Source organism: Ictidomys tridecemlineatus, chromosome 7 (genome assembly GCF_052094955.1).
Source record: "Ictidomys tridecemlineatus isolate mIctTri1 chromosome 7, mIctTri1.hap1, whole genome shotgun sequence".
Taxonomy (NCBI): Eukaryota; Metazoa; Chordata; class Mammalia; order Rodentia; family Sciuridae; genus Ictidomys; species Ictidomys tridecemlineatus.
Window position 1 is genome coordinate 128977358 of NC_135483.1, and position 25492 is coordinate 129002849.

Here is a 25492-nt window from a genome sequence, read left to right on the forward strand (position 1 = left end):
CAAACAAACCATCATCTAATAACTAACTAAAAACATCTATGTTTTAAGGAGAAAACAGAGTTTTAAAAAGCAATGAAATTGGACAGCAAGCCACTTATAACCAGTGATCTAAAAGCAGGAAGACTCAGGGGTGAGGAGGGGGAGATTTCAGAGACTAGAGTTGCATGATTCTGATATCCATTTTTCAGGTTTAACACTTGTGTAATGATAAAATAAAGTGATTAAGATGCTTGTCCACTTCAGATATAAAGGAGAAAAAAATTTACCTTAAAAATTACTCAGATACAATAATTGGATTTGAAGAATATTTGGAGGAAAAATGATTGCCTTATAACTCTTTTGCCAAGAATTATTTCATATTTAATATTATTGATTTTAATAACTAATGTTTACATACCACTTGAAAATATTATTCCAATATATATATGATACTCCTTAAATATTACAACACTCCAGTGTGAGCAGTGAGTCCACTTAGCAGATGAGTAAGCCAAGGCCTCACAGAGCCTAAGCAGGAGTCACTAGCAAATGATGGACTATTTGGAACCGTCTTCCTCCAGTTCCAAATCCCATGTTCTTTGTTATTAGCAAAATATACAAATAGAGATTTACTCAAACCAAATTTAAGAAATGAAAGTCTTTAGCTGCTTGGGTTTGTCAACCTATGTAGAATATATATGACATGTTTTATTTTATTGATAACTTTACAAAACTGAATAATTGTATGGTTTCAAATTATTATTTTAGTATACTTAAAAATTCCTGGTAATTTTTGCTTTGTTCCTGATTATAGAAATAAAAATTATTTCACTTAAAAAAAGCACTAAAATTCATTTTTTGAACCTGTGCTCAGGCAATACTTTACATATTAAGTGCTTAGAAAATATTCAGTGTTTTTCTTTTTTTCAAAATTGATCTTCATGAAAGCCTCCTTTTGTTTTCTCACCCACAAATTGTTTTTTACTCTGTGTTTTGGCCTTGACTTTTCTAAAATTCACCATTTTCACCCACAACTTAAGACAGCTCTGATATTCTTAGTACAACATACTGTATGTAATGGTAGCTGTTTAAAAACTGGAGATCAGATTGTGCATAATAATATATGTAGTTTGGATTATATAAACACTACAGGAAGAAGGAGAGACAGAGCCCTTCTATGTACAAATTTCAGATTGCTAGCTGCATGACTGTTCGGAATGTTAAGCACTCTTAACTAGGCAGTGATGAACTTACTTCTTTAATGATTGTGACTTCTGAAACTTTTTCAACTAAAAATAAAGATGCCAGAAATAAACGAATTTATACTATGTAATTTTCTACTTGCAATTTAGGGAGACCTGAGGGGAAATTTTTCATTGCCTTCAGAGTTCAAATTAAACTAAGTAATTTTATTAAAATTGGGAAATATAGCTGGGAAGAGCCAAACACAGAACAAAAAATTATAAATTTCATTCATCATTCGTTTCACCCAGTATGAATGGGTCTGAAGCAAGAAACTGTAACAGTCTATCTCCTTAGGGCTGTCTTTCTTTGGTATTTCAGAGTAGACTGTTTTCGTCTTTTGTTTGGGTCCTTCTTTTATCATGTGGTTGCTGTCTGACTTTCCAGTGTGCTGCAAGATTGGAAAAGTTTTTACACATTTCATTTCAAGAGAAGTTAATTAAGTAAAATATTACCATATTTTTCAGTCCTTTTGGAGTGGAGAATGAAGTCAATAGCTTTCCTGGTTTACTTGGTTTGGATTTTGTTTTAAATATTTGTATCTTGCTTTGTTTCATTAAGATCTCAAGGCTGCGGATACATTTACTGCTCAAATATCAACATAGTCATAATCAAGTCTTTGGAACTACGGATAAAAAAAAATCCAACACATTTCTGCCATCTTTTATTTATTGTAGAGAGGTTGTGTGGCCTTTTGCTTCCTGTCCCTTTCCATAAGAACTTTATATGTGGACACCACTCCTGCTGGTATCTTTATATTGGGAAGCTCTGCGTGAGGTTGAAGTTTTTATGGAGGAAACTTGTTTAAAACACAGTTGTCTTTAAAGGCAGGTTTGCAGCAGCAAGGGTAGGGGTTGCCAATAAATCCATTTATAGCAACTTCTGTATTCTCTGCTCCAGGCACACCAATGGGAGACCAGCGTGTCATTCTCTCTAGCCACACAATGCAGCAGCGATTCTAGTTGACTCTTCTGTAAGAAAGGCTAACCCAAAGGGCTTTGGGGATAGAGTGGACTGGGTCTTATGAGCTGAATTGGTTGCCTGGATTCCTGGTAGGATCTGGAGAACACAGGACTCCGGAATCCCTAGGCCATACTTTGACTTTTGCTCTGCTGGGAATAACAAAATATTTTGGGAGTTTAATTTACTGCCACCATCGGACACAATAATAGCATCATTGTCTGTTCTCCCCTTCCATGACTCCCTCCTCCCGCAGACTTCACGAAGTTGGCCCTTGGTGGATCTAGTGTGGACAGCAAGGGACAGCCAGGGGAGGTAGAAGGAGTGTTGCAGACTCTGTTCCAGGGTCTCCCGGGTCTCTGGGGTAATAACAGATCCCCAAACGTCCCTAATTTGCTTTCGGGAAAGAAAAAGACCCAGGTGGAGAGTTGCATTTTTATACTTTCCATTTCTCTTAGCTCATTTTGTCCCCAGAAAATGAGTGTTTGTGTGTCTGTACAGTTAAGTGAGGGAGAGAAAAATCCAAGAAAGCCACACAGGCCAACCTAAGGCATTCACTGAAACTTCAGATCGGTTAATTGCTCCCATATGTCCTCCTCGCTGTTTTCAAAAGGCAGCAAAGAGGGAAGGCCGGGTCACTTTATTGATTTTTAAAAGGCTGCAAAAAAGACTATCATCCATCTCGTCCTGTCCTAGAAGGGCCCTGGCGCTTACCCAGGGGACCAGTCTCTTCCAGGGAAGCTAGGGGGCCGCCCGCAGGGACCAGGCCCCAAGAGGACCAGCCCCGAGGCGCAGCGCCCGCGCCCGTGCCCCACGGGAAGTTCGCGCGCCTAGCCCCAGCGGGTCCCGGGAGCGGCCGCAGTTCCAGGCCGGGAGGGGCGCGGGAGGCGCGGCCGGGGCGGGCGCGCGAGAGGAAGGTGCCTTCGGGAACACGCGCAAGGGCGGGGATTCGCGCTGCCAATGAGGCCCGGGTGTGGGCCGAGCGAGGCAGGGGGACGGGCTGGAGCACAGCCTTCACTGTGGCAGCTGCGGGAGCTGGAGGAGAGGCAGCCGCGAAGCGCCGAGCCGGCCGCGCCCGGAGGCCTGGCTCTGGGGGTGGGGATCCACGCCGAAGAGCTGGAAACTTTACCGGCAGGTAACTCCCGTTGCCGGGCCTCCCAGTGTCCAGGGCAGGGCCAGCTGCCGGGGAAAGAGATTGGAGGAGAGGGTCTCCGCGAGGAGGAAAGGGTGATGAGAAAAGCGTAAAGGCGTGTGAGAAAGTTTCTGGAGCGCCCCCTCCTCTGGCGGGCACAGTCGGGAGCTTTCCGGGGATAGGCACAGACATGTTGGGCGCTCCCGGCCTTGGTCTCGGCGCCTCTGGGGAGTCGGCGCCTACCCTGCGCAGTTTCCTGCGCTCTGGACCGAGCGGGTCACCGTGGACCTGGGTTGGGTGCAACCAGGAGCACGCGGGACAAGCTTGATTTTCGGGACCACCCCAGCCCCGCGCGCCTGCTAGTCCCCTTTCCCGCCTCCTCCGTAGTCCAGAGCTTGGAAGGGCCCTGAGCTGCGTCTGGTACCTGGGGCGGGGAGGCGGGGGAGAGGCACGCCGGGCACCGCCGGGTGGGAATAGTCTGGGGGGCGTGGATCGGGAAGTTGCAGAGTGAACTTAAGCCTAAGAGAATCATTTTGCCCCTCTTTGGGCCGAAAGTCTAGTCTTCATTTCCGAGAACACCCCGTCAACACATCCATGCTCTTTCCTTTAATGGGGGTGGGGAGGGTGTGAGTTACGATTAGACCTTAACGGCATTTATTTTATTGGGGGGAGCTGATAAACATGAAGATTGTACCAGTATTGTGAGCCCCCTTATTTTTTGAATGCAAGGTGGTTACTTTGTGGGTATTTAATCAGGACGCCGGGTCCTGGAGGACTTTGGGGTGCGGGGCGCAGCGCTAGGGGTGTGAGGGACTCCCCGCTTTGGCGCGGCGGCTTTCCGGAGCGGCTGGCGGGGAAGGAAGCCCTAGGCATTGTGTGGCGTGTTTGTAGACAGAAAGGTCTCTGGACTGGCGTTTTCAAAACTTAAACTTATTGTGTAAGGCTCCGGGAGGAAATGTGGTGGTGGCCTGGTAGAAATGCGGCGCCGAGGCAGAGGGGCAGAGGACGCCGGGCTTGGCCACCGTCTTCTTCCAGCTGGGTCGACATACTCTTGGCAGCCTCAGTTCCCGGTGTCTTCAGTGATGGGACTCGTCACAGCGCTATTTTCTGCTGTAGTCTACTGGGGGAGGTGAGGAGGGCACCTTCATCTTGAACTTGACCCTAGGAGTGGTATCCTCTGGGTGGGATACTAGGTAAAGGGAAGCTGAATCTTAAAGGGAGAAGGACCTCATGCTGCGTGTAGCTAGGAAGCTCATGGTTCAGAATCTTGGAGGAAAGGTCTCCAGACTGTTGAGGTCACTAACTCTAAAAATGCCAGACGCACCAGACTGCAGAAGTTAATATGTTTTGGAAGAGGTGGGGGTAGGAGAGGTAAGGAGAAACCTGGTTAGTTGGCACAGAAGATTGGTATTTCTCTGTAGTGGAACTGAAGGCAGTCTGCATCTCTGCTTTCGCCAGATCCGCTACTCTTCCCCCCACCCCCTTCCTGGGTCGTTTTTATTCCTGCCAGGCTGGCACTCCTGGAGGGGGGAGGGGAAGGAGAAGAGAGCAGTTGTGAGGCTTCTCTGGCCAGCCTGGAGGTATTTCAGATCCGCTACTAGGAAGATTCCTGGATTTTAACAGCTGCTTCTTGATTGCTGGGAATGAAAGAATTTATGAGCGTCTGAGAGGTGTTCATTATGGTAGTACTCTTGAATGTTTTACTCATCTAAGCTAAGGATCTCACAAGGGACCTTTCAACTACAGTGCGTCAGTTCATACAAAGTTTGTGTCAGCCAGAATACTTGGTGGGTGTCAGTCAAAAAGCATCATAAATATATCCTGGTAGTTTTGAAATGAAAAATATGCAGGAGGAAAGAAAGAATGGTATCTGACATCCTTCAGGACTTCCTCCTAGGGTTGTTTCTGTTACCTGCCAAGTGAATACATTCCAGGCTTCATTACTTTTTGTAATTTGAGAATAAGGGATGGGAAATAGTGTCATTGATTTTAATGGAGGCGGGAAAATTCAGAAACAAATTTAAGGTCGCTTTTCATAGCTGTCTTGCAGTTGTGGTGCCACAAACTTAACTTTTGCTGGAGTTTGGAAGCATTGGTTTTCCTGCTTTCTTGGTTTAACCACCAGAATGTCTAAATTATCATAATTCATGTTCATCATGGAGCTAAACAACTGATTCATAGTCAGCCTTTTTTTGCTTCCCATAACAGCCAAAAGAACATTTTGTTTTTTTAACCACACACAATTTATTTGATGCCATAGTGGGTTTTTGATACTGGCTGATTGAGGGCACAATTTTGGAGACAATGGAATTGTCTGTATGAAATTTTCCATTTTTAGGCAACTTCTCTTTGAGTTGCTGATTAATTTTTTATCTTCCAGGAAACATTAAAACCAGTGTCCCTGGGCTAGTAGAGCTATAATCCATATTATAATGAGGGCTGCTAGAATGACTGGAGGTTAATGTTATGTCAGTGTTTCCATTAGACCTTTCTAACCCAAATGTAAAGATTTTGTTTCCGTAAAGTTGACAGTAGGATAGACAGTCTCATAACTAGAGAAATGGCTTTATTTTTATTTTTAAGATGAAAAGTTTAACTTGGAAGTTACAGGAATAAATTTAAAGAAAGGAAAAAGGTGGCATGCATTCACACACACACACACACACACACACACACATACCCCACATACATATGAGAGGATTTATGAGAGTCCTTAGAATAGCTTTATTCTGAATTGTATTATTATTATTATTATTATTTCATACTGGAGATTGAATCTAGGCGCTCTACCACTGAGCCACATCCCCAACCATTTTAATTTTGAGACAGAATGTTTCTGAGGCTGAACTTGAATTTCAGCCCCTGCCTCCCAGTAGCTGGGACTATAGGGATACTGCCACTGTGCTTAACTGAACTGTCTTTTAAATGCATTTTTCATTGTTGGTGAAATTGTGCTATACCCCCACCCCATCTTTAAAAATTTTTGTTGTGCAAGGCTCTTAAGTTTTTCTGGAACTTGGTTTTCTCACCTTAATCATCTCTAAAATGGAATTATGTTATAATCCTAAAGTTCTGTGGCTCTTCAAGACTTTGAGAACCGTTGGAATTCTGGAGCTGTGTTATAATTAGGACAGTGCTAGACTTTATGAAGGGCTTTGTTACAAATTTTATCCCTGAACACTCAGTTGAGTAAACCAAGGTCCAGAAGTTAGGTCATTTTGCCCAGTATCATCTATGAATCATAGAGTTGAACTTGAATCTAGGTCTTCTAACTCGCCCTGCTCCCTTCCCCATACCTTTTTTTTGTTCACAGAAGTCACCTATGAATTGGCTAAAATCTGACAGACTAATCTTAATATGTGGCAGTTTCTCACAGTCTTTCATTTATGGGTTATTTTGGTTTTAGAACCCTAGGGTTAACATCTATGCTTTGATGTCAGGGATTAAAAACAGTTCACTAATAATGGTAATAAAACTTCCTCCCTAGGAGAGTTTCAGAAAGTCACATACTCCGACTAATCATTTGTTTATTTTCAAGTTCTTTTTTATTAAGTAGGCTTCAGGGTCTAACATGATTTATAATCCAGATGTGTAACGCAGACAGCATTCTTAAGGAAATCACTTCTCAAATCTACTTCTGTTTAGAAACAAGAAATGAACATATCACTTGCCTTTCATCTGGATATCTCTCAGACTGATTATAAAGCCTGGATCAATATTCCTTTTTAGGTGTCATAATTCTTGGGCTCTTTCTATTGATGACTGGTTAAGTCTGATTTTGCAGTAGTTTTTGAGCTAACAAAATCCTTCCTTTATGCTGTAGTTTAGTGGTAAAGAAGTAGTAGGTTGCAGGTGACCATTTCATGATATCTCTGTTGGGACATATTTAGGAGCACTAAGTGCAGCTGTACACTCACTGTGGAAGCTGGTGTGGACTCCATTCTTTCTTCCCTCCCTCCTCCTTTGGATTGGCCCAAGGCCTTGTACATGCTAACTAAGCTGCATCCCCAGCTCCCTGGATTTTCTTCAATAGGTTCAAAAATGGTATTATGTGTAAAGCTACAGACTCTTTTCTGTTTGAGCAACATGTCCATCTTCATCTTTTAGAACTTACTCTTAAAGGAATATCTTTTCAAAATAATGAGCAATGGGAGCCTTAGTACCCAGTGATTGCTGTGAGGGAGGTATGATAAATCTGAAGTTGGTGTCACTTGCTTGAGAAATGAGAGGAGAAAAGAGTATTGTGAAGCAGTATTTGCTAGTGAAGCTGAAAGACTGTTACCAGTGTACACAAGAGGACAAGAGCCCCAGAAAGGTAGGATGGCTGTTTTATTTATTTATTTATTTATTTTTGTTGTTGTTTTTTTTGTTTTGTTTTGTTTTTAAATTAGGGGAGTGGATTTTGAATGGGGAGCATTTTGGATGAAGAAGGCTCTTAGGAGACACGACATGATCTTGTGGAGAGTGAAAGAAATTCTCTTTGTTTGCTGATGGGGTTGCCCTTCTAGGATAGGAATTGTCTTTGGGAGTGTCTGCAGGTATATCTGTAATCAAGGAGAATGCTCTGGTAAGAAGAGTCCCATAGACAAGAATATTGACTAAGCTCAAGGACAAGAAAAGTGTTGCAGAGTTATGGCACAGTCCTTGGACTTTAGCACAGGTTTTGCAACTAACATGAGGGAATTTATTAAAAACCTTCTAGCTGCACTTATAGATAGATGTGAACCCAGTGTGTTTAGCTATCTAGTCTAGTGTCAAGGTGACTCAGCCCCTTCTCTGCCCCACCTGGCACAGCTAGGATTACACACCTCTCTTGGATAGTGGCTTATTACCTCTTTAGTGGAGGGTGGGGAAGTCCTGCAGAAACCCGGGGCTGTGACCTTTTCATATGAAGGTTACTCAAGCAGGATGGGACCCCATAACATACATCCTGTTGAAGAAATATGAAAAAGATCATAAATATAAGGGTGCATACCATATATTTGCACAGTTTATAGTACAGTGTATATATACTTAATGTGATGTGCTTTTCCCCTGATGCACGTCATGCATGCATTCCCTTGTACATTCTTCTTTGGCACTGTTTTTTTTTTTTTTTTTTTTGGGCGGGGGACTAGAGATTTAACCCAGGGATGTTTTATCACTGAATGAATTTTTTTTTTCTTTTAAATTTTGAGATGAGGTCTCACTAAGTTGTTGAGGGTCTTGCTCAGTTGGTGAGACTGGCCTAAACCGGAGATCCTCCTGCCTTAGCCACCCAAGTTGCAGGGATTATAGGGCATATGCCACCACACCTGGCTTCTTTGGCACTGTTTTAGTGGTGGTTTAATAAATATCTTATACATGCCATCATAACTTAATTTAACAGTCCATTTTGACATTTAAGTATGTTTGGAAAGAAATCTTAGATTACCAGAGCCACTTGGCTTTGATGTGATCTTTTTTTAAATCATTATATTCTGCCTATATATTTTTTAAAATATTCTTTAGCTATACATGGGCACAGTAATCTTTACTATTTTGTTTATTTATTTTTATGTGGTGCTGAGGACTGAACCCAGTGCCTCACATGTGCAAGGCAAGTGCTCTGCCACTGAGCCACAACATCAGCCCCTCGGATGTGATTTTTGTCATCAGTCACCACTTCCCAGCACAGTGTCCAACTTGCAGGGATACCTGGCTGCTGGTAGTTCCAGAACCTCATGTCCTCAAGAAGCTGCCTCTTTGCTCTTAGTTCCAATTTAGGAAAACCCTGGAGAGAACATTGATTGACCTGGTGCCAGCCAAAGAAGAGTTACAGCTGGCAGTTCCCATTAGACTCACAAGATGGGACTGTGAGGAGACAACTTATTCCATAGGGAAGGAGGGAGGAAGATAAACAAAGGCACTGTCTTTGTTTCCCAAAGTGGTCATAACAACATACCAATGTGCCAAAGGCTGAGAACATATCTAATGTTCTTGTGATCCACATGCCTGTAGGTTGGAGAGCAGTAGAACCTGTCCACATGCTGTGCAGGACTTTGAATAGCTGTTTACACAGGGTCTTGTATAAGGGGGTATTGAATTACTACTAAAAATTTAAGAGTTGGTCATTATTCCCACATAGCCCATTAAACTCCCCTCTTATTGCCATGCTTTGCTCTAAGTTATTTGAGATTAGTAACATCAATTATTAATGTTTTTGAGTGCTTGCTGATGTGGAACTAGATGTGTGAATTTAAAAAAAAGAATCTGTGGATATGAAATAGTGTAGTTCTTACTTCTCCTCTTATCCTTCATACATAGGGATGATTGGTTGCCCATAAAACAGCGTTCTATGTCCTGCCCCTCTTGCTTCTTGTGCTTAAACCAACAACTGTTTATTTGTGTAGGACTCAAATTGGAGCAGACCTCCGCTGGCCTCTGCCTGGTCCCAGGCTCACTCTTGGCTCTGGAGGTTACACGATTCACTGGGGGCCATTGCTGTGATAATTTACTGTGTTTTACTTGCTGCCATAATTCTGCTTCTGATGAGTTTTCAATGGCCATGACCCTTACGGGTAAGTTGAGTATGTCTTGCCCCAGAGGGAAAACCACCCCAAGACTGTTTTCACAATATCATACCTGTTGCCTGTGATTGGTCAGTGAATAGGTCTATGGCCCCTATTGGGTCCTGCCAATAGGGGCCATAGACCTATGATTGAAACACAGGTAGTTAGCGCCAGAAGACTACTTGCACAGAGCGCAAAGACTGAAGATGCCTAAGACCACAATTTCTCTTTCATTACTGCTGAATTAACCAAACTTGGAAAGACCATGACTTAGGACCTCTGTGAGAAAAAAAAACAAAACAAAACATTTTTCATCATTTAAGACAGTGATCTCTGAAGTGAAATGTGCCAGATCATCCAATATGGGAAGAAAGAAAATATTAGAACTTTTTCTAGAAAAAAAAATTAAGCCTTACTAATATTTATATGTGGGTTGACACAGATTGCCTCCTATCACTTAGGTTATGTGAGGTCACCAGAGGGAAGACTGGACACTTCACTACCTGGTGGAATTGAAGTGGTACCCTCATTCTTATTCTTGCCTTGGGTGAACTCTGTGCTTTCAGATGGATTTGTGGGTTATATTATTTAGGTTTAATTAAACTGATCCTCACAAAATGGGCAGGTGGCTTAAAAAAGATTCTAGCAAAGAAATAGTACAGTCATGAAAAATGTAGAGTAATGATATTCTTGATAGAGTCTATGTGATTATAGAGTATATAGGAATGAGACAACGTCTTGTCAGATTAGAAATGACTTTAAAATTTGACAAGAAGTTGGCATGAAAATTGTTTATGGGGTGTTCTTCTCTTGGGACTCCTCCTCTTTGGGAGCTCTGCTTTCTTTCTTTTATTCTAATAAATTCTGTTACTTTGCTGTCAAAAAGTTGTATTTAGATTTGTATTGATAAATGAAAATGAAGTAAAATATGGTTTGAATCTCATCCTTTAAAAAGTGTTTAATAGATGTATAATGTGCATGCATCTAATTCATAACTCTAGTGTTTTAATAGTACATAAATGACGTACAGTTTATAACGTCTTTGAAGTGCTTAATTTTTTTCTGGATAGGCCTGCATGATCAAAAATGTTTGAGGCCACCATTTCAGATACTTTTACTCAGGGTTTTTTTTGTTGTTGTTGTTATTGTTTTAGTTGTTACTTGCAGCTGAAGGTACCACAGCTGATAGAAGGACTGATAAAGACAGTGGCTGTCCCCATTTTTACTCTTTTTTTTTGGTGCTGGGGATCAAAAAATACCAGTGCTGGGATTTTTTTGATGCTTAACCCCTGAGCCACATCCCCAGCCCTTTTTTATTGTTTATTTGAGAAGGTCTCATTAACTTGCTTAGGGTCTTGCTAAGTTGCTCAGGCTGACTTTGAACTTTTGATCCTACTGCCTCAGCCTCCAAAGTTTACAGGTGCGCACCACCCCCGTGCCAATTATTCTTAATTGGCAAGATTCTCTGTGATCTGGCCCATGACTTTACATTTTGCCTCTGATGAGACTCTTTTCCCCTCCCACTACCAATACTGAAATTTTCATCCTCTTTCAAGGCTTAGCTCAAATATTGCTTTCCCATGAACATCTTTTCTGATTTCTACCTTTTACATTCCCACCCTCTGTCCCCTCCCCTTACTGGGGATTGCACCCAGGGGCACTTCATTTCAAACCTACATTCCTAGCCCTTTTTTTAAAAAAATGTATTTTATTTATTTATTTCATTTTGAGAGAGTCTTGCTTCGTTGCTGAGGCTGGTCTGGCACTTGTGATCTTCCTGCCTCAGCCTCCCAAGTAACTGGAATTACAGGTGTGTGCCACTGTACCCAGCAACCTACAGTTCTTAAACATCACTCTGTGCCAGTTACTGTGGGTGGGTCTCTTACTTCCAGCCCTTGGTCATCTTAGGAAAGCAGAGAGCTCCAAGATTCAAATCCAAATCATTTTTCATCCAAAGTGATTTTTTTTCTCTTTTAAATTTTAAAAGAGTTAATTGAAAAATGAAGATTGAATGAATTCTAGGCATACAATGTTATGGCTTGATGTGTTTTATATATATGTGGTATTTGATTACCATGATCAAATTAATTAATGCATCCATAGTCACCCATACTGTACCTTAGATCTCTGGAACTTGTTCATCTTATAAATGAAAATTTATACCTTTTGAGCACCAACCTCCAGTTTCCCTCATTCTATATCCCCTATTTATTTGGCAACTACTGTCCTACTCTCTGCTTCTATTAATTTGTCTTTTTTTTAATGTTGTAGAAGTATACAATACCTTTATTTTATTTATTTAATTTTATGTTGTGCCAAGGAATGAACCCAGTGCCTCACACATGCTAGGCAAGTGCTCTACTACTGAGCTACACCCCCAGCCCAAATAATTTGTCTTTTTAAAGATTCCACATATAAGCAAGATAATGGTGGTAATTGTCTTTCTGTGTCTGGCTTACTTCACTTATTTAGTAGTGTTTTCCAGGTTTCATCCATATTGTTCAAAATGACAGGATTTCTTTTTAATGGCCAAATAATATTTCAGTTTTATATGTACACAATTTATTTATCCTTTTGTCTGTCCATGGACATTTAGGTTGATTCTATATCTTGACCATAGTGAATACTGCCACAGTGAACATGGGGGTGCAGATATATAGCTTCGAGTTGCTAATCTTATTTCCTTTGTCTATATACCTGCAAGTGGGATTTCTGGATTAATTTTAACTTTTTAAGGAACTTCTATTCTGTTTTCCATAATAGTATATTAATTTATACCATTAGTATACAAGAGTTTCCTTTCCTCCATACCCTTGCCAACCAACACTCATATTCATATGTCTAATCTTTGTGATAGGAGCCATTCTGACATGTGTGAAGCGCTGTTTCATTGTGATTTTGATTTGCCAGAACTGTTCTGTGTGTTTTCACATGTGCTTACAATTAGCATTGTCCTTCTTTCCACATGGGAACACTGATGTGAGTGACGGTGAGACGCTCCCTGGGACGATAGTGCAAAAACATTTTTGGAGAGCTGGGTGCAGTGGAGGAAACTGTAATCCCAGCGACTCAGGAGGCTGAGGGAGAAGGATTGAGAGTTCAAGGCCAGTCTCAGCACTTTAGCAAGGCTCTAAGCCACTTAGTGAGACTCTGTCTCAAAAATAAGAAGGGCTGCAGATGTGGCCTGGCAGTTAAGGGCTTCTGAGTTCAATCCCCCAGTACAAAAAAAAAAAAAACAAAAAAAACAAAAACAGCATTATTGGACATTCCTAGTCAGGTGCAGAGAGTTCAAAGGAGAGTCTTCTTTCCTTATAGAGAAGATCAGGAAGGGTCTGACAGATGAGATATATGAAGATCTAAATGTCTATGAATAGTTAGCTGTCTGCAAGTACCACTGCGTAGAGTCATGGGAGATGCTCCTATGATATTGGCCTGAGCATCCCTGTTGGGAATGATGGACTCCACATTGCTCAGCTGAATTGAGTTATCTGTGCTTTTATCCCTCCATGAAAAGGGTAATTAAGGGTTGACAAGTTGTCAGCTTTCAAGTTGAGCCACATTAGATACTATATGCTACCATGATGGAAAACAGACATCTCTCCAGAGTTTTGAGGGTCAAATGACGGAATGTATATGAAAATGTTTTGAACATTGGAAATCATCTCCCACAGGCAAATGAGATATCAAATTTTTGATTACACCCCTGTAGCTATGAAACAATCTATCTCATATTTCCTTGTTGGCCATTTTTTTTTTTGGTGCACTTCCAAAGACTTTTAAAAAAAACGTTATGTCTCTTAAATGGAACAGAGTACAGTTTTTCTCCAATGAACTAGAGATATTAGTTGAAAGTTGCCAAGAAACTTAGCCATGATTAAGTACAATTTGTGATAAAACATATCTTCTTGGAATCTGGTTGGTCAAGTACCCAAAGTACCCATTTGTAAAAATAGGACCACTTCTGATACATAAAGGTGGAAATATGGTGGGCTTTCAGGTAAATTCTGGGGAACCTTTAAATTACCTAAAAGACTTTCAAAGAGTTTTGATTTCCATAGTTTTTTGTTTTTACTGTGAAGCCACTAAATTATTTTGAAGTCTTTGGAGAAAGGTTGGGATACCTTTGAAGTATCTCCATATAGCTTTGAAAGTGAAAAGTTGTGTGGTTTGACAGTTTGGATGAATTTGAAATTTATCCCTTCATGCATTTACAAAATGGATTTGAATAAGTAAAATGTTAACTTCATTTGAGGGCAAGTTTGTAGTGGAAATTCATATTATGGAAAGAGATTGACATAAATTAAAACATTAACTTAACAAGTAAGCATTATTATTTATAGGTGCAAAAGACAGAAATAGTGAGTGGCTCATAAATATTGCAAATAGATGCAGTTTTGACATTTTTATCTGAAGTTCTTGCATCTTGTATGTGACTTAAGAGAACCTTACTTCAGGATAATTTATGTATATGTAGCAGCAATTCCCAAAGTGAGTTCCATGGGAAATTGGTTATTAGGAAATTAATAGGTATTATACAGAGAAAAAAATGTTCTACCATCTATTAAGTGGAAAAAAAATCTGTGTTTCCAAAGTAAACCAGTTATTTTTGTTTTTAACTGCAGGACTTTTGAACACTCTTTAGATTCATTCTGAATCCTATTGAAGGAAGATATTCATTATTTCCCAAATGGCATGGGACTGTAGAAATTATTTTTGCAAAGCATCTTTTGGCCAGAACAATGATTACTGAGTTGTTTAATTTGTGATGATGATGATGATGATGATGATCTTGTACTGGGGATTGAACCTAGGGGTGCTATACCACTGAGCCACATTCCTGTCTTTTTTTTCCATTTTGATGCAGAATCTCACAAAGTTACCCAGGTTCTTCTTGAATTTGGGATTCTCCTGTCCCTGAGATTAAAGGTGTGTACCATCGTGTCTCACCTTTGTGGAATATCTTAAAGCAAATTCCAGATGTGTAATTTTGCTTGGCTTCAGTGTGTATTTCTTTTTTGTGGTACTGTGGATCAAACCTAGGCCTGTGTATGCTAGGCAAGCACTCTACCACTAAGCTACATCCCTGGCCCTGCAATAATTTCTTAATGTTATCTAATTGTCCCCAAAATGTCATTTGTTACTATTTTTGTTTTTTGGAACCAAGATTCAGTGAAGGTTCACATATTGCACTGTGGGTTGTTGTTTTTTTGTCCCTTTATTTAGTCTTTTTAAATGCAGAAAAATGCTATTTCACTGCTTCCCTTCCTCCTCCTCCTGACTTTTAGGAAAAAAAAAAAAAAAAACTTGTAGAATGTCCACCATTCTGAATTTGTTTCCTTGGTGTTGTTTACCTTGTGCCTTTGTTCCTTGTGTTTCTCGTGAACAGGTAAATTGGAGCTTAAGTTTAAAGGCATGATTAGATTCCAGTGAAATACTTTTGGTGCAATAGGTCCTAGACTATGTTTTTTATTTTTTCCTTTTTTTACCCCCTGTGATTTGGCAACAGGCATTTTAGTTCAACAATTCATAAGTAGCTTTATTTTTTAATGTAAAAAAGTAACATTAACATATTATTGTATGGGGCTAAGGGTGTAATGCAGTGATAGAACACTTGCTAAGTATGCATGAGGCCCTGAGTTGGATTCCCCCAAATGCAAAAAAAAAGGAAAAAAAAAGAAATAATGGTAAACCAAGTGTGATAGAGCAGCTGTAATCCTAGGAACATAGGAGGCTTAGATAGGAGGATTTGAAATTGAGGCCAGCCTGGGCAATTTAGGGAGAATTTTTCTCAAAAAACAAACAGGGACTGGGGCTATAGCTCAGTTGGTAGTGTGCTTACCTCACATGCACAAGGCCCTGGGTTCAATACCCAGCACTGCCAACAAACAAATAAACAAACATAAACTCAAACAAAACAAAACCTAATAGCTTTGAATTTGTTTGGAGATTCATTTTATTATTATATCAGGAGGATGCAATTTGAATTTATTCCAGGCCAGGTGTGGTCAGAAGGGTATTCTCAATAGTTGGCCTGGTTAAATTGATATAAATTTTTAGTTTATTATATCTTAAGATTGTAAGCCATGTGTCATTGGGACAGTGGCTTAGGTATTAAACATTTGGTAGTTGAATTTTATACAGAATGACAGGGTATCTGAGTTGTAAAGGTAAGATACTATTCTATAAAGTCTTACTTTTAATACAATAATTTAGGAATGTATAGTAATTTTACCAATATTGGATAAATTTTTAACAAAATATTTTTCTGATGAATTCTTATGTTAATCTAAGGAAATACATTTAAAGATACCTGCAGGGTGGTGATTTTATGTACACGTTGTCTTAGAAACTCAGACATGTAAATAAAGGTTCCTATTGCTGATTTCACTAACTTAATTTGCTAAGTTTTTTCCCTTGATAACCTTCTAAGGGATTGTTGTATGTCTGGGAAAAGTTAAACTTAAAGGAATTTTTTTGTGTTAATGAATAATAGCTTATTATATATAAAGTAGCTTTACATGATGAATGGTAGCTATCATAAGCCCTTTGTAACACATTCTTATATTTAATCTTTTAGTTGGCAGGGACACTGCTTTATACATTAAAATTTGCCTGTTGTGAATAATTAGGTGCTTTGACTGGAGTAGGTACTTTGTAACTATAGCAGTATAATAAAAATATACATAGATACTCTTTCTCCCGCCCCCTACTTTTTTTTTTTTTTTTTTTTTTAAATGTGATCTTGCTTTGTTGCCCAGGCTTGCCTCAAACTCCTGAGTTCAAGTGATCCTCCCTCCTTAGCATCAAAGTACTGGGACTACAGACACATGCCACCATGCCCAGTGCTGTCTCTTTAAAACACAAATACATGGGTACACTGAAAAAACTTAGGACTTTGTGTATGTGGTGCTCAAACCCCAGGACTTGTGTATGCTCCACAAGTGCTCTCCCTCTGAGCTGACTCCAGCCCTTAAATTCATGATCTTTGAAGCCTTCTGAACCTTAGTTTTGCCTGTGGCTCTGGCAGTTATTTTCTTGACTTGTTTCTATGTTTGTAAAATGAAGGCAGTAATTCCTGTTTCCTGGAATTTGTGCCAAGACCAAAGGTGGAACTTTTATGAACTGCTGATCACTGTGCTTGGCTCATAGGTGCCCCAGACAGAGCCTCTTCTCCCTTCTCTTCTCTTTTTATTTTAAATTCAACTTTCTGGATCAGTTGTGGAAATGTTTATTTGTTCTGAGTCTTTTGAAAATTTGTAAGTTGTTTCAAGATAATCCCTATACTGATTGCTTATATTAAAGCAATTAGATGCCTCCAAGAGTTTTGAACAAATAGCTAGAATGGTTTTAGATGGTGATTTATAGAGAAGGAACTAGAGTACCAAAAAGGGCCTTTTATTATTGACACAAGAGTATTGCTAACAAACTGTTTTTTTTTTTAAATCAGTATTTAAAAAAATCCATTTACTTACTCAGACTGTGAGAACATGAGAAGCTTCTCAGACTTTAGTAGTATTTTGCTTGAGTTGTGGTTTAGAAGAATAAACTTTATTTAGATGGAGCAAGTGTGTGTACCACACTCAAGTCATATGTGCATGTTTATTATGTTATTTATGAAGCCTGCTCTTGCCAGCCAGGAGAGCAGACTCCCTAGGGAGGTTCCAGATTCAGGGGAGGGGGTGAATCCTCCTTACTGACTTTGTGTCTTATTTAGCAGTGGAACACTTGCCTCGTGTGTGTGTGTGTGTGTGTGTGTGTGTGTGTGTGTGTGTGTGTGTGTCCCTGTGATTGATCCCTAGCACTGCAAAAACAAACAACAACAGTAACAACAAATCCATGTGACCCGGTGTGGTGGTACACATCTGTAATCTCAGCAACTCAGGAGGCCAACCTCAGCAACTTAGTGAGACCTTGTCTCAAAATAAAAATTAGCTCAGAGGTAAAGCATCCCTGAGTTCAATCCCCAGTACACTCCCCACCCCCTCAACAACAACAAAACCCAACAAAAAAACATGTGAAGGCAAAATTAATAATTTATATTCTAAGTTTTGAACCGGAGATATCAAGGAGCAGTTTGGAGACTGTTTGGACACTGATGGGCCCTGCATTCTTGGTGTTTATGGGTAAACCAAATGTCCTGTCAGGTGTTCACAAGTCTTGGGGTATATAGCTTTGGATCTGGCTTGTGCAGGGAAAGGTCTCAGTAAGACACAGAGTCACACTGCTTCCTGCCCATGTAGTACCCATTCCTCTGAGAATGAGCTTGATTCCCTAAGGACCCTCAAGTCTAGCTGCACCTGAGGGTTTTTTTTTTTTTAAACACTTTTGTTTATCTCTTTCTTTCCAGAATGTTTTGTTTAAGGAAGGTAACCCCCCTCAATTGTGCAACTTCACTACCAAAAATCAAGCCAGGAGATATCAAAAGCATGATTTCCCCCTCTGCCATTTCCCATTTCTATATGGACAGTGTTTGTGTTCTGAGTCAATGGAATTCATAAAGAGAGATTGCTTTCACAGGCTTTTTTTTTTTTGCTTCCTTCATTAAGAGGAGCTTTATCCAGCTCAACAAATAGAATATTCTTATGAGTTTGCAGAGGTCAAAAGTCAACATGAAGGTATTAACTCTTTGACAAATTAGAAACTATTTTCCTGTTTGCATTTGTCAAAGAGTTATGGAGGCCTTGCATTAATTTTCACAGTAAATGTTTCTTTTTCTTTTCTTTTTTTTCCTGGTACTGGGGATTGAACCCAGAGCTGCTTTACCACTGAGCTACATCCCTAGCCCTTTTTTAAATTTTTTACTTTGAGACAGGATCTTGCAAAGTGGTTGAAGCTGCCCTCAAACTTCTCATTCTCCTGCTTCTGCCTTCCAGGTTGATGGCATTTCAGGCGTGCATCACCATGCCCTATTCAACAAACACTTTTTTTTTTTTTTGATGCTAGAGATTTAACCCAGGACAATGAGCTAATCCCCAGCCCTTTTTAAACTTCTTAAATTTTGAGACACATTCTCACTAAGTTGCTTAGGGCCTTGTTAAATGGCTGAGGCTGGATTTGAACTTGCAATCCTCCTGCCTCAGCCTCCTGAGCTGCTTGGATTACAGTTGTGTGCCACCTTGCCCAGCAACAAACACTTTGAATGCTGTCCATGTGTCCTGAAGAGTTTGAGGCCCAGCCCTGTGACTCAGTCTGAGGAGACTAGTGCATACAGAGTATTTATGGGAGGTGTTGGGGAGACATAGGTGCCACAGGAGAGAAGAGGAGGAGGAGGAGGAGGAAGAGTAGGCGAAGGCAGAGGAGGAGGAGGAAGAGCTGGTAATGGGTCAGGGAACAGGGGAGGTGGTGAAGGACATGTAGAACTTTGCCAGGTGGGAAAGAAGGAGAGGAGCTTTCTAGATGAAGGGAGCACAGTGAGCAGAGACTGAGAGGCATGACATACAAATCATGTTTGGGGGTTGTTACTAGAACAGACGGTGCCTGGCATTTGGGTACAGTGGCAAGGAGGAGAGAGCCAAACTGCAAAGGCCTTGCATGCCAGGCTAAGAAGGACGGACTTGCTCCTGTGAGCAAGTGATAGCTGTCAGAGGCTTTTCAGCAGGGAGATGATGTAATCAGATCTTCGTGTTGGAGCAAAGCTTTGGCAGCGGTGATGTGGAGGAGATTGGTGTAGGGACAGATGGGCAGCAGGGCTGCTGTCTGCTAGGAGGTTTTTTGAAGTGGGTCAGGTGAGAGATGATATTTGAGGCCTCAGTTAGTGGGAAGAAGAGAGTTAATGCCTTTTAGTTGGATACCTTTTAGTGGGCATTTAAGTTGCATTAACCCATGAAGTATTCACAGAAAACTTCATGGGGTGCTGTTGTCATCCTTCTTTTGCAGAGAAGGAGGGGCTCAAAGCAACCTGGCTCAGCTAGGATTTGAACCCATGTTGACCGCCTGTGCCTCTGTACTTTTTGTTACAAAACAAAATTTCAGCAAATTGAGGTTTGAGGATCTTTTAATAACAGTTCATGAACTGGGCAGCATCCACTCTACAAAATAGACAGGATCTCTGCAGGGCATGGCAAAACAAGTTAGTTTTTGTAAAGTAGCTTAAATCAAACAAAAGAAACATGACAATGCAAAAAAGCAGATTAGTTAACATCAAGTTACTTTCCTTGTATAGGTTAAAGCAGAGGGCTTTTCCTTACCATGCTGCTCAGGTTGACTGAGCCCTTTTTTGATTGGCTGCTGTGAGTCGGGGGTTTTTTGGAAAACTATCCTATTTGGGAATGTGTCTTCTGATTTCTTGAAAGGAAGCAGGTTAGGTTTTGTTTTGGTGATGTGGAACCTTAGCATGAGTGACTCCATTTTTGAATGGGTCTGTTGGAGTCTAGTTCAGGAGCTCAATCTAAATTAATGGCATCCCAAAATAATTACTTAATAAGGGGGAAATGAGGACACAAAGAAAGGGTACACCTGGGAGGTGATTTTTCAGTGAATAGAAGCTTCTTCCAGAGTAGAAAAGGAATACTTGGCAGCTGACTGACTGCAGGTAGAGAATTTCCAGACAGGCACCAGGTGTGGATGATGAATGCTACTTGAAACTGAGTTCTCTTTCAGGAGGGGAGGGGCAGTGTGTGGGGCTTTCTCTGGGAGGGTAGTTGAGAATTTAGTTCTTCAAGTGGCTCTCCCGCTTTCTTGTGGACACTCCTTTAAATGAGGGATTCATCTCTTGGGTAGGCATGGACTTAGGACTTTTGTAAGGAGGCATGGGTATCACATGGGACCCTACCCAGGACACTCAAAAAAGTGTAGATTTCCAGGCCCTGACCACAGGTGGTGCTCCAGTAGAACTGGAGCAGGGCCCTGGAATCTGTTTTCATCATTCTCCTAGGTTCAGCGAGGCTGGTTGTAGCAGGATCCTACATTTGCCATTGCTTGGTTCCAAATGGCCTAGGCTGTCTTAATTTTGCTTCTTTCAGGGAGCTTTTGTTATCTCCTCGGACAATATGATGTTGATCTCTGGTAAAAAGCAGCACCTAGGAAAATTGCCTAATTTTGGGAATTGGTGTGCATTTGTGTTAAATTCTGCCAAGGATGCTTTTTAGTTATTTGAGTTAACATGCAAAAGTACAAAAGCAGCAGCCCTTCAAAATCAGTTTTTAAAAATATTTTTGTAGTTGTAGATGGACACAATACCTTGGTTTATTTTTATGTAGTGCTGAGGATCAAATCCAGTGCCTCACACATGCAAGGTGTGTACTCTACCACTAAGCCACAATCCAAGCCCCAGGTTTTTTTTTTTTTTTTTGCTTATAAAAAAAGGTCTGAGGAAGGAATCTGGGATGTGGAAAGTAAGGAGTTGTTGGTTTGTCTAGGGATAGCCTAGGTTGTTACTGATTAAAAGTCACTGAGGGACTGGGTAGCTTTAGTGGAAGGTGAATAGCATGCATGAGGCCCTGGGTTTGATCCCTGTGCGCACACACCCACACCACTCAGTTCATTCCTTGGCACCCTACTCCACACCCCAAAAGTATTCAGCTCCTTGAAATGTAAGTTTTAAGTCCAGCCAACTGTTTATTAGACCATTGGGTTGTAATCACTATGACCACCCTAAGTCCCTCTCCCCCTTTGTTATGTGTGCTTGGTGAGTGGAGACTTTGAAACCAGTCAGGCTAGGTTAGGTCTCTGTGGAGTCCCTTAGTTGCACTGTGTTCCTGGGCAGATCGCACAACCCTGCTGAGCTCATTTTCTGGGAATTTGGAATGCACCTACTTCTGAAGGTTGTTTTTAGAATTGGGTGGCATAAAGTTGAAATACCTAGTCTTGAGCTGGCCTTAATTTTGAGAGCAGGCGGTTGCCTCATTCCGCACAGTAGGCACCTGCTTACCTGCTGGCAGTGCAGTTAGGGCCGACTATGTGCATGGCTCACCACCATTAACTGCCTCATTCTGCTTTTCCTCCAGGGTCAGGAGGCATTCATCCACTCCTGTGTGGTTATGGCTGATGGTAGTACATAATGGTTTTTGTTTCAGCTTTTATATCTTTTTTGTTGGTTTCTGGTTCCCCTTGGGATTACTTTTGCTTCTTTGTCTCTCCAAGCCAGCAAAGTTTGAGTTTGCTAGCTGCTTGGGCTGTTTCCTGCCTTCTTCATTTTTCTGATGTGAAGGAGGGAGAAGTGTCTTCCTCTTAACTTCCCACCTTTGCTAAATGCCATGACTATTTCCTGTTCCAATGACAGGGCTTGTCAGCTCCTGGCTTCTTTTCCGTAGTGCCCATCCTGTTGGGGAGGGGACAGAAATGTTCTTGCTCACTGGTTGTTCAGCCATTTAACAGAAGCCAGCTGAGCCCTTCCTCTGTGCCAGGATCCATGCTCAATGCTTATTTTAAAAATTTTAATTCAGGCCTCATAAAGATTGTAAGAGAGCAGGCTTTCTTACTTACTGCACCTATTTTGGAGATGAGTTTGCATCTCCCCAAGGTCTCATAGTTAGGTTAACAAGTTACCCCAGGTACCTCCCTCTGGGTGTCACCCTTCTGTCTCTCCCTAGCTCACTTCCACCATAGACTTCGCAACTAGCATATCCAGGGGTGGACAGCTTCTGTCCAGAATTGATCAACTTTTAAATCCTCTAAAGGACAGGGTCCAAAGGTCAGTTTTAGTGGTATGGAGTTGGGGGTGGGGCGGGGAAAGACATTTGGGCCATCACTGGCTCTTCAGAGGGAGAGCACACTAGTGGGATTAAGCAGGGCTATTGCAGCCATTTGAGACTGTGCACACTCCTGCTTTTGAATGGCTCATGAAAGACACTGCCTGCGTGTGCTAAATGCAGATTTGAAGGTGCTGTTTCCAAAATTAATTTGTTCATAATATCCTTTCTGTTTTTCTGCCATTTATAGTCTACATTCTCCAGTGCTTTTGACTGAGTTCCTGGGGGGATTCTAGTGCCCTTAGATCGTCCATAATAATTATGAAGATGTGTATTCTTCAGGACTACATATTTGACCTCTTCACTTGACTCTCAGCATCAAAACATGGATGGGAGCAGTGTAATAGAAAGACCAATGATTCTGGAGCGAAGGAAACTTGGTTTGAAATTTTAGCCCTCTGCTAATGCCCTTACAGAAGTTGGATCACTTCAGGTCCTCAGCTTTTCACCTGTAAAATGAGGATCATTGCTTTCAATGAGAAAGAAGGTATTATGTGTCTAGAATAGGGTTTGGTGCATAGGTAGGTACTTGGAAGTTCCCTTCTTGAGTCAATGTAGATTAAATTGTATGAAACTCTGGTAGTTAAAAAGATGAGTATTATGGTTTCCGTTCTGGAGGAACTTAAAATCCAGTGGGCAAGGCTGACACATCTAAATTCATCATGAGGAGGTTAACTGCCAAGATCCAGGTGGAGACAGGAGCAGAGCCCAGGATCATTTCCTCTGCCCTGAGGGTTGGGAGATCTTTTCCTTCCAAGAGGAGGTTATGCCTAAGCCCTCTCTTGGAGGATTGAGTAAGAATTAACTAAGCAAGCAAGGTGGGATGGGGTTACAGCCAAAGCCACAGCCTGAGCAATGGGTGGGAGTGTTCAGAGCTTTACCCAGACTGGGTTGACAAATGAAATGCCGGACGCAGGCTGTACTGGGGAAAGAGCCTTGGTAGCCTGCGGGGTGTGAAGTTACCAGTGGATCAGGCTGAAGCACTTAGACTTGATTCTGTAGGGGATGGAATCAGTGAAGGCTTTTAAGTAAGGAAGGGGCGTATCTGCTTCAGCATAGTGATAAGCAAGAATGGGCATGGGTTTAGGAAGGGTGGGAGAGAGGCCAGGGAACCAGTGAGGAGACCCTTCTGTGGCTAAGGTGATGACTTGAACTTGGGCAGGAGTGGGAAGGATGGAAAGGAATATAAAAAGGCAAAATCAGTAGCGAATGATGAATAAGAATAGAGGGGCAGGAAGAAGGAGGAATCTAGAATACTGCTCCAAGAGTTCATTGTAAGTAATGGTGGCCCATGATGCTGCAGTGGGAAGGAAGAATTCAGGGGTAGAATTAGGATCTCTCAAATGCAAATCAAAACTACACTGAGATTCCATCTCACTCCAGGGAGAATGGCAATTATCAAGACTATAAGCAACAATAAATGTTGGCAAGGATGTGGGGGAAAGGGTACACTCATACATTGCTAATGGGACTGCAAATTGGTGCAACCACTATAGAAAGTAGTATGGAGATTCCTCAGAAAACTTGGAATGAAATCACCATTTGACCCAGCTATCCCACTCCTCAATTTATACCCAAAGGATTTAAAATCAGCATACTATAGTGATGCAGCCACATCAATGTTTATAGCAGCTCAGTTCACAATAGCTAAACTATGGAACCAACCTAGATGCCTTGCAACAGATGAATGTATAAAGAAACTATGGTATATGTACACATTAGAATATTACTTAGCCTTAAAGAAGAATGAAATTATGGCATTTCAAGTAAATGGATGGAACTGGAGAATGCTAAGTGAAATAAGCCAGTCCCAAAGAACCAGAGGTCAAATGTTCTTTCTTATATGTGGGTGCTGATTCACAATAGGGAGCAGGGGAGTGGTTTGAAAAGAATAGAGGTATTTTGGCTTAGGTTGGGGAGTGAAAGGAGGGGAGGGGACATGGGAGTAAAAATGATAGTAGAAGGAATCGGACATTATTACCTATGTGCATATATGATTACATGACCTGTATATCTCTACATCATGTACAACCAGAAGAATGAGTAGTTATACTCCATTTATGTATGATGTGGTCAAAATGTATTCTACTGTCATGTATAACTAATTAGAACAAATAAAAGAATTAGGGTTTCTCCTCTAAGAAGATGAGGAGTTGGGGCATGAGGCATTGAAGTTGCTGTGGGAATCAAGATAAGAGTTCAGCGAGTAATTGGACATTGTCTGTAAGCTTTCAAATCTCAATGGAAAAAAAAAAAGCCAGGGCTGGAGATCAGAGGGAGTTTATAGATTAAAAATGCACCATCACTGATGAAATGTTAATGATACATGTAAATTTTCAGTAATGATTAAGAGGATGTAGTATTTGGTAGGACAGAAGATCAAAATGTCAGGGTCTGGAATAAAAGAAAGCCCTATTTTTAAATTCTTCTTCTTCTTCTTCTTTTTTTTTTTTTGGTGTTGGAGAATGGACTCAAGACTCACCTATAATCTTAAGTACTCTATTACTGGGCTACATCCTTGGCTCATTTTTTTTTTTAAATTTTGAGACAAGGTCTTGATAAGTTCCCCAGGCTGGTCTCAAACTTGCAATCCTTCTTCAGCCTTCTGAGTAGCTGGGATTACAGGCATGCCCTCCTGCACCTGGCAGAAGTCTTGCAAACTCTTTTGTATTGTTTGGCCAATCTCCCACATTCATGCTTTTAAGAAGATTTTTTTGCGGGGGGGGGATGTGGGAGAAAACACTAGAAATGATTAATGTTGTACGTTATCAGGTGAACTGGAAACCAAGTGGCAGAACATCAAAATAACCTCTGTGACGGCACTCTAATGGTATTATGCATAATTCCAAGTTGTTTGATGCTCTGACAATAATACCATTCATAGAGGTTTAAGACTTTCCACCTTTCACATACGTTATTTCAGTCAGAATTAATCATGCCTCCATCTGTGCTCTTAAGCC

General features: G+C 41.0%; 1 protein-coding gene across 11 annotated transcripts in view; it reads left to right on the forward strand.

Annotated features, from left to right (window-relative positions):
* Positions 1–3023: 3023 nt before the first annotated feature.
* Tanc1 (tetratricopeptide repeat, ankyrin repeat and coiled-coil containing 1) overlaps positions 3024–25492 on the forward strand; it is a 223565-nt gene continuing 201096 nt past the window's right edge. For 6 of the 11 annotated variants that reach the window (XM_040294339.2, XM_040294344.2, XM_040294338.2 and 3 more), the window contains exon 1: positions 3124–3316. In XM_040294339.2, the coding sequence (XP_040150273.2) occupies positions 3142–3316 (175 nt within the window). In that variant the 5' untranslated portion in view covers positions 3124–3141. Of the gene's footprint in view, positions 3317–25492 lie in introns of all 11 variants that reach the window. The other 5 variants (XM_040294337.2, XM_040294343.2, XM_040294346.2 and 2 more) reach the window with 4 other exon arrangements.